The following is a 12533-nucleotide window of genomic DNA, read 5'->3' on the forward strand; positions in this document are numbered from 1 at the left end:
TGCTGATTGCATGATCCTCCCACAAAGGAGGATTTTAGCGCTTAACATTCTCGACCGCTGGATTCACTGTGGCTCGATTCAGATATAATGCAGAACTATGGTTTATTTTAAGCATGTGAAGGCAGGATTTGGCTCCCAGAGTCCAATGCTAGTTTCATCCATCATCTTTGTCCTTTGCTGGCCTTAAGGTTGCCAACCTTAGGGGAGGGATGGTGGCTCAGTGGTAGAGCAGCTGCTTGGTAAGCAGAAGGTCCCAGGTTCACTCCCCGGCATCTCCAACTAAAAAGGGTCCAGGCAAATAGGCGTAAAAACCTCAGCTTGAGACTCCGGAGAGCCACTGTCAGTCTGAGTAGACAATACTGACTTTGATGGACCGAGGGTCTGATTCAGTATAAGGCAGCTTCATGTGTTCATGTGTGTTCAACCTCCAGGCTGGCCAGAGACATGAAGGAGAAGGCACCCTTTGCCCAGAGCCCACCTAAACCTGGAGTGGACAGAAGGTCCTTTAGTGAAATTGAGTGAAACAGGCAGGAGCAGCCCTGCCACTATAATACAATAACCTTCATTGGCATGATATCGAACCTAACAGGGAACTAATCCATCCATCAAATGTCAATTTGCAAATACATTAAGCGCCTCCTAGATGCTAGATATAAAAAAATTGCAGCAGTTTCAATTACCAGTTGGTTCCGAGTTGACAACAAGAAGACAATTTTATATTTGTCGGACTTCGCTGTTTGCTCACTCAAACAGGGATCAATGAGTATGGAGCACAGGTCAGAGTAAAAAGTACAGTTTAAGAACACACGTTCTAAAGTTTCTATCTCTGGACATGCACAAGTGCACAGTCTGTTAGCATAGGGAATTTTTATGGAATTTTCCAAGAAGTATCGCAGATGGTAGCACATTGAACCTAGCTTGTGAACAGGCGCTGCATTGCCAAGGCATTTGCCTAGGATGCTGGGCCGGGGGGACAGATTGGGTGCTCTCCTCCTCCCAGTGCCCTAGGCAAATACCCCGCTTACCCCGCTCGCTTCTGATTGGAAAGGAGGCAAAGCCAGCTGGTCGCTGTGCAGTTGTTGACTTGGTTCCGCCTCCCTTCTGATTGGAAGGGAGGTGGAGCAAAGCCAGCAGTTGTGCACCCACCCACTGTGCACCAGCGAGCTGGTGCAGAACTGCTGGCTTCGCTCCACCTCCCTTCCAATCAGAAGGGAGGCAGAGCCAAGACAGCCAGTTTACTGGTACGCTTTTGCCTCCTTTCCTGCATGCCCTCCCCACCCTACTTCACTGTGCTAGTGCCGCAGAGGAGGGCGGTGGGTGGCAGGCCTGCCTAGGGTGCCGGGGACCCTAGGGCCAGCCCTGGAAACAGGCATTTCAATGCAATCAAGTTCAAGATCTTTAATGGCATAATAAAAATAATAACTAAAAATACAAACTGAAATGCATTGCAGCAGTATGGTTGGTGAGGGAGCAGAGGCAGTGACGTGTAATGACTGTGGGATGTTTGTATTTCTACCTGAGAGTAGCACGAATTACATTTGCAGCGTGTAAGTTAGTGGCCCTGCTGGAGGAGAAGATACAGGGACTGGAGGCACGATTGACACACTGCAGTGTATAAAGAAAGGTGAGGATTTTCTTGACAAAACACATGAGGCGCTCTTGAAAGGATAAAAGGAGGGAGAGGAAATGGTATCTCAGCAATTAGAAGAGAACCCAACACAGGAGGAGGGTTCCTGGAAAAATGTAACCCAAAGGAGAAAGAAAATCAGGAGATGTTCTGAGCCCCTGTTGCTCAGCAATAGGTTCCAGGATCTCCCCACAGTAACTGATTCTGAACCACTGGAACAAGGGCTACTTCCCCAGCCTCCACGAAGCTTGAAGAAAGTTTCTTAGGATCCTGTGGATAAGAAGCCTGGAGCTTCTGCTCCCCAATATAGGAAGAGGAAGGTGATGGTGATTGGAGACTCCTTGCTCAGAGGGGTGGAGCTCAAAGTGTGCCGACCAGATTTGTCATCCCGAGAGGTCTGCTGTCTGCCGGGTGCATGCATCCAGCATGTGAAAGAAAGGACTGGAAGACTTATCAAGCCCACAGATTACTATACTTTCTTGCTGATCCACGTGGGAACGAATGATACTGCCCGTCATAGCCCTGAACGTATTAGAAAAGACTATGTGGCTCTGGGTCAGAAGGTGAAGGAGCTGAACGCACAGGTTGTGTTCTCGTCAGTGCTTCCTGTTGAAGGCCGTGGCTTAGGACGAGAAAGAAGAATGCTTCAAACAAACGACTGGCTACATCGATGGTGTCACCAGGAAAGATTTGGATTTCAAGACCATGGCTTACACTTTCGAGATGGTGGTCTTCTATCGGGAGATGGTTTGCACCTTACGGCAGTAGGAAAAAGGGTGTTTGGTAACAGCCTAATAAAGAGGGCTTTAAACTAAATTGTACGGGGGAGCGAGACAATAATTCAAAGCCTCGTATGATGCCAGAAACTGGGGATAAGAACATTAAAGATTTACAAAGAATGGCACATACGCTAGATAATGTTAACTAGCAGGCTTGTACGAAAACTAAACCCTGGGGATGCATAAAACATGGATTCCAGTGTCTCTACATTAATGCACAGAGTATGAGAAACAAACAGGAGGAACTGGAAGTCCTAATAAAGGAAGGAGACTATGACATAATAGGCCTTACTGAAACTTGGTGGGATGACACTCACAACTGGAATATTAGGATTCAGGGGTACAACATATTTAAAAGGGATAGGCAAATGAAAAAGGGCGGAGGTGTAGCAGTATATGTGAAGGAGGTATATACTTGTGAGGAAATATGTGAATCTGAGCATGGCACCTCAGTTGAGAGTCTCTGGGTAAAAATAAAAAGAGTAAGAAATATTATTGTGGAGGTCTGCTAAAGACCACCAAGTCAGGCAGAGGACTTAGATGAGATACTTCTACAGCAGATTGCAAAGTTCTCCAAGAGATGGGATACAGTGATCATGGGAGATTTCAATTGCCCGGACATCTGTTGGAAGTCCAACTCTGCTAAGAATGAAAAATCAGATAGATTCCTGACTTGTCTTGCAGATAGCTTTTTTTTCCAGAAAGTGAACAAGGAAACAAGGGGATCTGCTATCTTGGATTTGATTCTCACCAACAAAGAAGAATTGATTGAAGAAGTGGAAATAGTGGGCACCCTGGGCAGTAGTGACCATGTGATTTTGGAATTTACAGTCTTAGGGAAGGGGAAAACTATACATAGTCAGACTTATAGGTTGGACTTCAGAAAGGCGAACTTCGATAAACTTAGAACTACGCTGGGTAAAATCCCATGGTCAGAAATACTTAGGAGGAAGGGGGTTCAGGAGGGGTGGGAGTTTCTTAAAAGTGAAATACTGAAAGCGCAATCACAGACGATTCCTATGAGAAGAAAAAATGGAAGAAGCCTAAAGAAGCCAAAGTGGCTCCATAAACAGCTCTCTAAAGACTTGAGAAATTAAAAAACCTCCTTTAGGAATTGGAAGAAGGGCCTTATAACCAAGGATTAAATATAAACAAATCACCAGTGCCTGTAGAGAAAAAGTTAGGAAAGCTAAAGCTCAGTATGAGCTTAGGCTGACCAAAGATGCTAAAAACAGCAAAAAAAGGGTTCTTTTCTTATGTTCAGAGTAAGAAAAAGAGCAAGGACATGGTAGACCCATTGCGAGGACAAGAAGGTGAAATTGTAACAGGTAATGAAGAGAGGGCGGAACTGCTCAATTCCTACTTTTCCTCAGTCTTCTCTTCTGAGGGAAATGGTGCTCAACATGGCAAAAACAGAATATATAAGGAGGGTATGAAGTTTCAACCTAGGATCAGCATGGGGTAGTACATAAACACCTAGTTTCCTTAAATGAAATTAAGTCCTCAGGGCCAGATGAATTGCATCCAAGTGTTCTAAAAGAGCTTGCAGATGTACTTTCTGAGCCTCTGGCTATTATTTTTAAGAATTCTTGGAGAACAGGAGAGGTGCCAGAAGATTGGAGATGGGCGAATGTTGTCCCTATCTTCAAGAAGGGGAAAAAAGACGATCCGGGTAACTACCTACCTGTCAGCTTGACGTCTATACCTGGAAAAGTTTTAGAACAAATCATCAAAAAGTCGGTCCTGGAACATTTAGAAAGAATGGATGTGATTACTAAGAGCCAGCATGGTTTTCTCAAGAACAAGTCATGCCAGACAAACCTGATCGCTTTTTTTGAGAAAGTGACTACCTTGCTGGATCAGGGGAATGCTCTAGACATCGTTTCAGCAAGGCTTTTGATAAGGTTCCACATACTATCCTTGTTGACAAGTTGGTAAAATGTGGTTTGGATCCTGTTACCGTTAGGTGGATCTATAACTTGTTGACAGATCGTACCCAAAGAATGCTTGTGAAAGGTTCCTCATCCTCTTGGGGAGGAGTGACAAGTGAAGTGCCTCAAGGATCTGTCCTGGGATCTGTTTTGTTCAACATCTTTATCAGTGATTTGGATGAAGGAATAGAGGGAATGCTTATTAAATTTGCAGATGATACTAAATTGGGAGGGTTGCAAACACAGAAGAAGACAGAAACAGGATACAGGATGACCTTGACAGGCTGAAAAAATGGGCTAAAATCAATAAAATGAATTTTAACAGGGATAAATGTAAAGTTCTGCATTTAGGTAGGAAAAATCCAATGCATGGTTATAGGATGGGGGAGACTTGTCTTAGCAGTAGTATGTGCAAAAAGGATTTAGGGGTCTTAGTGGATCATACGCTGAACATGAGTCAACAGTTTGATGCGTGGCTAAAAAGGCAAATGCAATTTTGGGCTGTATCAACAGAAGTATAGTGTCCAGATCACGTGATGTGATGGTATTGCTTTACTCTGCTCTGGTAAGACCTCACCTGGAGTACTGTGTTCAGTTTTGGGCACCACATTTTAAGAAGGATATAGACAAGCTGGAAAGGGTCCAGAGGAGGGTGACGAATATGGTGAGGGGTCTGGAGACCAAGTCCTATGAGGAAAGGTTGAAGGAGCTCGGGATGTTTAGCCTGGAGAGGAGGCGGCTGAGAGGTGATATGATCGCCATCTTCAAGTACTTGAAGGGTGTCATCTAGAGGATAGTGTGGAATTGTTTTCTGTGGCCCCGGAAGGTAGGACCAGAACCAATGGGTTGAAATTAAATCAAAAGAGTTTCCGGCTCAACATTAGGAAGAACTTCCTGACCATTAGAGCGACTCCTCAGTGGAACAGGCTTCCTCGGGAGGTGGTGGGCTCTCCTTCCTTGGAGGTTTTTAAACAGAGGTTAGATGGCCATCTGACAGCAATGAAGATCCTGTGAATTTAGGGGGAAGTGTTTGTGAGTTTCCTGCATTGTGCAGGGGTTGGACTAGATGGCCATAGAGGTCCCTTCCAACTCTGTGATTCTATGATTCTATGATCATGAATTTAGGGGGAGGTGTTTGTGAGTTTCCTGCATAGTGCAGGGGTTGGACTAGATGACCCTAGAGGTCCCTTCCAACTCTGTGATTCTATGATCTAAAATGAAGGACGCAATTAAGTACTTTTCTCCCTTTCTCACAATACAAGAATTCGTGGGCACTCAATGAAATTGCTGAGCAGTTGGGTTAGAACGGATAAAAGCAAGTACTTCTTCACCCAAAGGGTGATTAACACGTGGAATTCACTGCCACAGGAGGTGGTAGCAGCTACATGCATAGCCAGCTTCAATAGCGATTGGATAAGCATATGGAACAGAGGTCCATCATTGGCTATTAACCACAGCTTATTGTTGGAACTCTTTGTCTAGGGCAGTGATGCTCTGTATTCTTGTGCTTGGGGGGGGGCACAGTGGAAGGGCTTCTAGCCCCACTGGTGGACCTCTTGATGGCACTTGGGTTTTTTGGCCACTTTGTGACAGAGTGTTGGCCTGGTTGGGCCATTGCCCTGATCCAACATGGCTTCTCTTATGTTCTTATGACAATGTCACTGAGAGGGGGGGGGGGGGGGAAGAGAAAATACTAAAAACAGACTTAATCAAATACACATTGCCTTTTCCTAGATATAGAGTAACCCTTATATAGTACGATAGTCCAATACTCAGCCACTAATGCAGTCAAACTGGCAAATTTATCAGCAAATAACAGTAGGTAATTCTTTCCGGAGGGCCAGAGAGGTTAGAAATAGCAGGATCAAGAAGTTGCAGGCGAATCTTACAGAACATGGGGCAACGGAGAAGAATATGGGTAACTAAATCTGGTTCCAGTAGGCAATATTTACACGATCTCAAAAGGGATATTATGGTATCTGCCAGAAAGAACAGATGACTGGAAGCAATCAAGAACTGCCATCAAAATCACCGCTATGGCTTAGTGACAGTGCACTGAAATCTCTCCCTCTCTTCCCTATGCAGTGCTCCTCTAGTTGCGGCAGGGGCTTCAAGACCCGTGCAGCGTATTGCATAGACGTTCGTGACAACAGAGCTCTGGGGCCATTTCACTGCCAGTTAAAAGGACGCAAGCCACCCCTGAACATTAGCTGCAATGCAGAGCCCTGTTTGGAATGGCGTGCAGAAGCATGGAATGAGGTATGTTGTCTGTAAAACAAGCTATTAGGCAGAGCAATTAACTGTCCATTACGGGCAAAGCCGTTATGCCTCGCCACGGTTTATGTGCATTTAATCTGGAAAAGGAGGATGCAGCTGATTTAATCAGTCTCAAAATTTCCTCTTTGGGGATGCCAGAAAACCCAGCTCAGCTCTGAGGTCTTCCAGTCGCTGGCTGCGGCTCCAATTCTCACATTTGAAAAGCAAAATGATCTTCCAAAGCAAAGTGGGTTTTTGAATGGTGCCATTGCTTGTTGGCACAACAGGGCCTCTAATTTGAAAGATGTTCCCTTAAACAAGTTCAGTGTAATTAATGCTGGGGCTGAAAGGCTTTCTACACATATTAGAAACAATGAAGTCTCCTTTCTTTCACGTGCTCTTGGACTGGGCCCCAGCATGCAAATAGATTGCAGAGCTGGTACATTCAGACTGAAATGAAGGATTACTCAGGAGAGTAAATCTTAAACACAATAATGGGGCTTGCTCAGTTATGCCTCTTTTTGATTCAGACTTGCTTTGCTTTCAAAGAACCCGAATGCACTGGTTGTTGTTACATCTAGGGTTGCCAATCCCTAGGTGGGGACAGAGGATCCCCTGGTTTGGAGGCCCTCCCCCGCTTCAGGGTCATCAGAAAGCAGGGGGGGGGAGGAATGTCTACTGGGCACTCCATTATTCCCTGTGGAGATCAATTCCCATAGGGTACAATAGAGAAATGATCCATAGTTATCTGCGGCTCAGGAGGTGACTGTTTTTTGAAGTAGAAGCATCAAATTTGCAGGATAGCATTCAATGCCTCTCCTCAAAACACCCTCTAAGTTTCAAAAAGATTGGGCCAGAGCATCGAATTCTATGAGCCCCAAAATAAGGTCTCCCTATCCTTCATTATTTCCAATGGAGGGAAGGTATTTAAATGGAGGGAAGGTATTTAAAAGGTATTTAATGGTCCCTTTAAAAGTGATGGCCAGAACTCCCTTTGTAGTTCAGTTATGCTTGTCACAACCTTGTTCCTGGCTCCACCCCCAATGTCTCCTGGTTTCACCCCCAAAGACTCCTGGCTCCACCCGCAAAGTCCCCAGATATTTCTTGAATTGGACTTGGCAATGCTAGTTACATCCCGTTTTGTTGAGTTGTACTGACTCACTAGGTGTAATCCACCTAGAGTCCCTGTGAGAACATCACAATAGAAATAATGCAAATAAAATAAATAAATAAATAAGTAAATGTCCCTTACCTGAAGGACTGGATGTATGTTTTTGTCATGGTATCCAAACTATCCATGCTCCCGTCTCCCTCTCCTCGCCTGCACTGTGCTGGCCTAGAAAGCTGAAAGTTAGCAGAAGGACGGGGCTTCTGAGTGGCCATAGAAAAGAAGCTGAGTCAAGAAGAAGAGCATGCCTTCTCTCCATTAAGCTGGAGTCCACCCAGTTCCTATTTCGGGTTGTCAGGTCCAACTCAGAAAATATCTGGGGATTTTGGGGGTGGATCAAGAGACTTTCCCATTCCCTAAAATAAGTGAAAATACAGCGGTGCAATTCCCCTGAATACAGACTTCATTTTCTTGGCCCCCCCCAGCAGCTAAACTTCCGCTAAATGAAAGTGAGTACATACACTCTCACAAAGCAGCCAAAATAAACACAGTTAGCAAGCACGCACTTTTGTGATCTCACTGGAGCAATTTACTCATGTTGCTGAATGCAACCATCTTGCTGTATTTCAACCAACTTCTTCAGGCTAATAGGAAAATGAAAGAACAGCCCAGGGGATGGAGTTTTCCTTCAAACAAACAAGAAGAACTGAGAGCAATGTGGCTCTGTTTGCTCACCCTACCCCCTCTTCAACTTTCCTCTTGCCAGATTTAAAGGCACACAGACATTCAGAAACACAAACAGTTGCCTCTTCTAAACCTGTCGAGGTTTGCAGGCATATGGTGGCTGTTGGGGCAGGGCTTCTCCCTCACCAGCCAGCTGGCTGGCAGCAGGGAGGAGCCTGAAAAAACAGGGGAATCCCCTGCCCAAACCTGGGGACTGGCAAGCCTACGTCCTATTAAGAACATAAGAGAAGCCATGTTGGATCAGGCCAATGGCCCATCCAGTCCAACACTCTGTATCACAAGGTGGCCACAAAAAACCCAAGTGCCATCAGGAGGTCCACCAGTGGGGCTAGAAGCCCTTCCACTGTGCCCCCCCCCCTAAGCACCAAGAATACAGAGCATCACTGCCCCCGACAGAGAGTTCCAACAATACGCTCTGGCTAGTAGCCACTGATGGACCTCTGCTCCATATGCTTATCCTGTCCCCTCTTGAAGCTGTTTATAAGCTGCCACCACCTCCTGTGACCGTGAATTCCACGTGTTAATCACCCTTTGGGTGAAGAAGTACTTCCTTTTATCAGTTCTAACCCGACTGCTCAGCAATTTCATTGAACGTCCACGAGTTCCTGTATTGTGGGGAAGGGAGAAAAGTACTTCTTTCTCTACCTTTTATATCTCATGCATAATCTTGTAAACCTCTATCATGTCACCCCACAGTTGACCTTTAGCCATTGGTTTGGAGGTTATAGGCAACAGCACAGTCCAGGTTGTTCTAGTTACCAGGAACTGGGGATTAACAACAAATAATAAATGTGACAATCATGCCTCGCTGGTAAGCCTCTCTAAGGCATCCATCTAACTGCTTCTGGTAAATCAGGAAGCTAAGATAGGTAGACCTTTGGTCTGACCAAGCATTGTAGATCTTACACTCCTCTTAAAATGCATGTGCACCTTGCTGATCAAAATGTTTTAAGGTAAACTGATCACATTCCTTGCAGTGCTCTGCTTCATGTGGAGGAGGCATTCAACAGAGAGCAGTGCAGTGCGTCAGTGTGGAAGACAATGCACCTAAGGACATGAGCATGTGCGAACATCACTCTAAGCCGCTAGACTCTCAGAAGTGCAACCTACAAGAATGCTTGGAAACGACAAGTGGGTGTAACTCCATGACACTCGTACTGTCTGGTTTTCCGAATCCAGTATAACAGATTGTTTCGTTGGGATTGCTCTGATATTGCTTTAAAAACAAACATATTTTGTGTCAATCCCACTTTAACAGTGACTACACACGCATTATGTCCACTTCAGAAAACAGGGAAACTTGCCTCAGGTCTCCCAAATGAAACTGACATGAAATGAAAATGCTTTTACCCACACTAAGCACCGGGATTAAAGGGCATACGACCCATGACACAAACTGCTAGAACATTTCAGATGATGGGTTATAGCTAGAAAATTGCTCTGATCCCTGCACAGGGAAGAGGCTTTTCTCTACAGATAGGTTTTCTGTGATCAGGAACTGCAGGCATAGCTCAGATGCAATCAGAATATGTATCCAGGTGGGTCAAGGTTTCCTCTCACCCCAAGCCTGGAATGGGAAGACCCTTGTTAAGTATGCAAAGCAAAACAAGTTACTATCTCCTGTGATTCTATGACAGCAATGAAGATCCTGTGAATTTAGGGGGAGGTATTTGTGAGTTTCCTGCATTGTGCAGGGGGTTGGACCAGATGACCCTGGAGGTCCCTTCCAACTCTATGATTCTATGAACAGCACCAGAGTGAAAAACAAACCTCTGGGCCTCTCAAGGAATAGAAAGCCAGCCCTGCAAGGCTGGCTTGTAGTGTAAATTTCCAAATTGAGATATTACCAGTAAGTGGCCAGACTTCTGGATTTAGTGTTTGAGGCTACAGGATCCAAGAATCTGCACAAAGTTAAACTATATAAATGATTTATTAAAGTGCAAAGGTATTCTTAAAAGACAAGACTGTAAAGGGTAGAAATAATGGATCTAAGCATAACCAGCGTAGCTAATACAGCAGTCAATAGTTACTAGTGTAGACCACAAGATTGCTAGGTTCAGCATCAAACTCTGATTCTCAGAGACGTCAGGGCCTTAGCCCATATAGGAGCAGCAATTCAAGATGGATCCCAAACAAGGTGGAGCTGGGCCACCACTGCCATATTCTGTTGTTTCAGATCAGCACAGATACCCACCTGGATCGCTTCAATTGTGCATGTGTGCTTTATGTGAATGATGACTCTTTCCCTTCAATCTGCAGTGCTCATGCACTCACATGCATCTTTTCTCATTTCAGGTTCCCCTTGCAGTAAAGACAAACTGTCGCCAACTTTCTGCGAGAGACTGCGGGCTCTTGGCAAATGTCCCACACCGTCTGTGAAACATCAGTGTTGTGCCACTTGCCAGAGATCCTGGGCTGGTCACAAAGCAAGATCATGAGTCGGCTGCACCTTAAACCATGACATGGTTGAGGGCCAGGGTTGCTAAGCCTGATTTTAAAAAGAAAGACTGTTGTGGCTTTCTGATGCTTATCCTACTATGCAAATGAGTTCCTGCTGGGCTTTTTCTAAACAAACAAAAAAAAGCCCTGACTATAGCTGTCTGCTCACCTGTCCATCTTTTTCCTGCCCACTCCTTCATTCCAACTTCAAAGAATAGTCGTGGAGCCACAGAGATGATCAGCCTTTGGTGAAGTTGTGCTCATTCTGCTAGACCGGGGGGGGGGGGGGCAAACTCACTTAACAAAAGAGCCACACAGAATAAATGTCAGATGGTTGAGAGCCGCAAGAGATGAACGTCATATGTTTGAGAGCTGCAAGACAGGAAGGAAGGAAGGAGGGGGAGAGAGAGAGAGAGAGAGAGGGAAGGAAGGAAGGAAGGAAGGAAGGAAGGAAGGAAGGAAGGAAGGAAGGAAGGAAGGAAGGAAGGAAGGAAGGAAGGAAGGAAGGAAGGAAGGAAGGAAGGAAGGAAGGAAGGAAGGAAAGGGGGAAGGGAGAGAGAGGTGGAAAGAAAGCAACTAACTTTAAATGCATTCTCCAAGCCATCAACTGGCTTGGCTTGGAGAAGGGATTTGAAGAGAGAAATGGCTGAACCATGTCAGCCGAACTGTGTTTGTACCTATTTAAGATTAGGTAGCAGAGATATAAATTTTATAAGGAACACAAACACAAGTATATTTTTAAAAAACTTAAAACATGCTTAAAATGTTAGCACTCATTGATCTTAAAGGTGCTTTCTTTGTATTTCTCCCATGCGATCCAGGGAATTGGGCAAAGGCAGCTCTGGCTCTTTCCTTCCTTCCCCAGGGACCAGGAGGGGGAGGAGCCTCACTCCATAGAAGGAAGAGAGACTTGACTCAGTAGCTCTGCTGTGTGATCAAGAGAACCTGGCAAAGCAAGCTATCCCTCCCCCCTTCCTCCCCAAGGGAGGAGCCTTAGCCAATGGAGAAAACAGAGGTTTTGCTCTGTAGCTCCTGTGTGATTGAGCAAGCCTTGCAAAGCTAGCTGTTATGCAGAAGGAAGCAAGAGAGAGGGAGAAGGAAGCAGATGACAACCAGTTGCTTGGAGGCCTGATAGGAGCTCTCCAGGGGCCTGATTCGGCCCCCAAACTGCATGTTTGACACCCCTGCCCTAGACTGTCTGGCACCCTAGGCAAGGCTAACTTCTGGCGTTCCCCCCCCCCCCCAGCACTGATAATGTCACTGAGTCACATGGGGTTGCCCAATTCTGCACCCCCAGAAGGCCGGCACCGTAGGCAATCGCCTAATTTGTCTAGTGGCAGGGCCAGGCCTGGTGACAAACTGCATCTCAGTCTTCTATCCTGATTCTCATCATCCAGGGAAGGACTTGGGGGCATCTTCTGAAGTGAATAATGATGCACATCCTCACCCAGAACCACTCATTTTTAAAGAGAGTTTTGCAACAGTCACTGGATCAGGGCTCTCAGCTCTTATTCATACATTTTCTGGAGCTGCACTATCTCAAGAGAAAGAACACTTTTAAGCAGTGTTCCCTCTAAGCTGAGGTAGCGTGAGCTAGCTCACAGGTTTTTAGCCTCCACTCACACATTTTTGTCTTAGCTCAGGAAAAA

The 12533-nt window shown here is 45.5% G+C and overlaps 1 protein-coding gene across 1 annotated transcript in view; it reads left to right on the top strand.

Moving 5' to 3' along the window:
• The window catches only part of ADAMTS12 (ADAM metallopeptidase with thrombospondin type 1 motif 12), a 247400-nt gene extending 236490 nt beyond the window's left edge, over positions 1 to 10910 (top strand). Inside the window, exons 21-23 of the mRNA XM_060236596.1 lie at positions 6423 to 6596; positions 9423 to 9576; positions 10741 to 10910. Of these exons, the coding sequence (XP_060092579.1) occupies positions 6423 to 6596; positions 9423 to 9576; positions 10741 to 10883 (471 nt within the window). The 3' untranslated portion in view covers positions 10884 to 10910. The remainder of the gene's footprint in view (positions 1 to 6422; positions 6597 to 9422; positions 9577 to 10740) is intronic.
• The last annotated feature ends 1623 nt before the right edge of the window (positions 10911 to 12533 follow it).

Source organism: Heteronotia binoei, chromosome 4 (assembly GCF_032191835.1).
Source record: "Heteronotia binoei isolate CCM8104 ecotype False Entrance Well chromosome 4, APGP_CSIRO_Hbin_v1, whole genome shotgun sequence".
In the NCBI taxonomy this organism is placed as follows: Eukaryota; Metazoa; Chordata; class Lepidosauria; order Squamata; family Gekkonidae; genus Heteronotia; species Heteronotia binoei.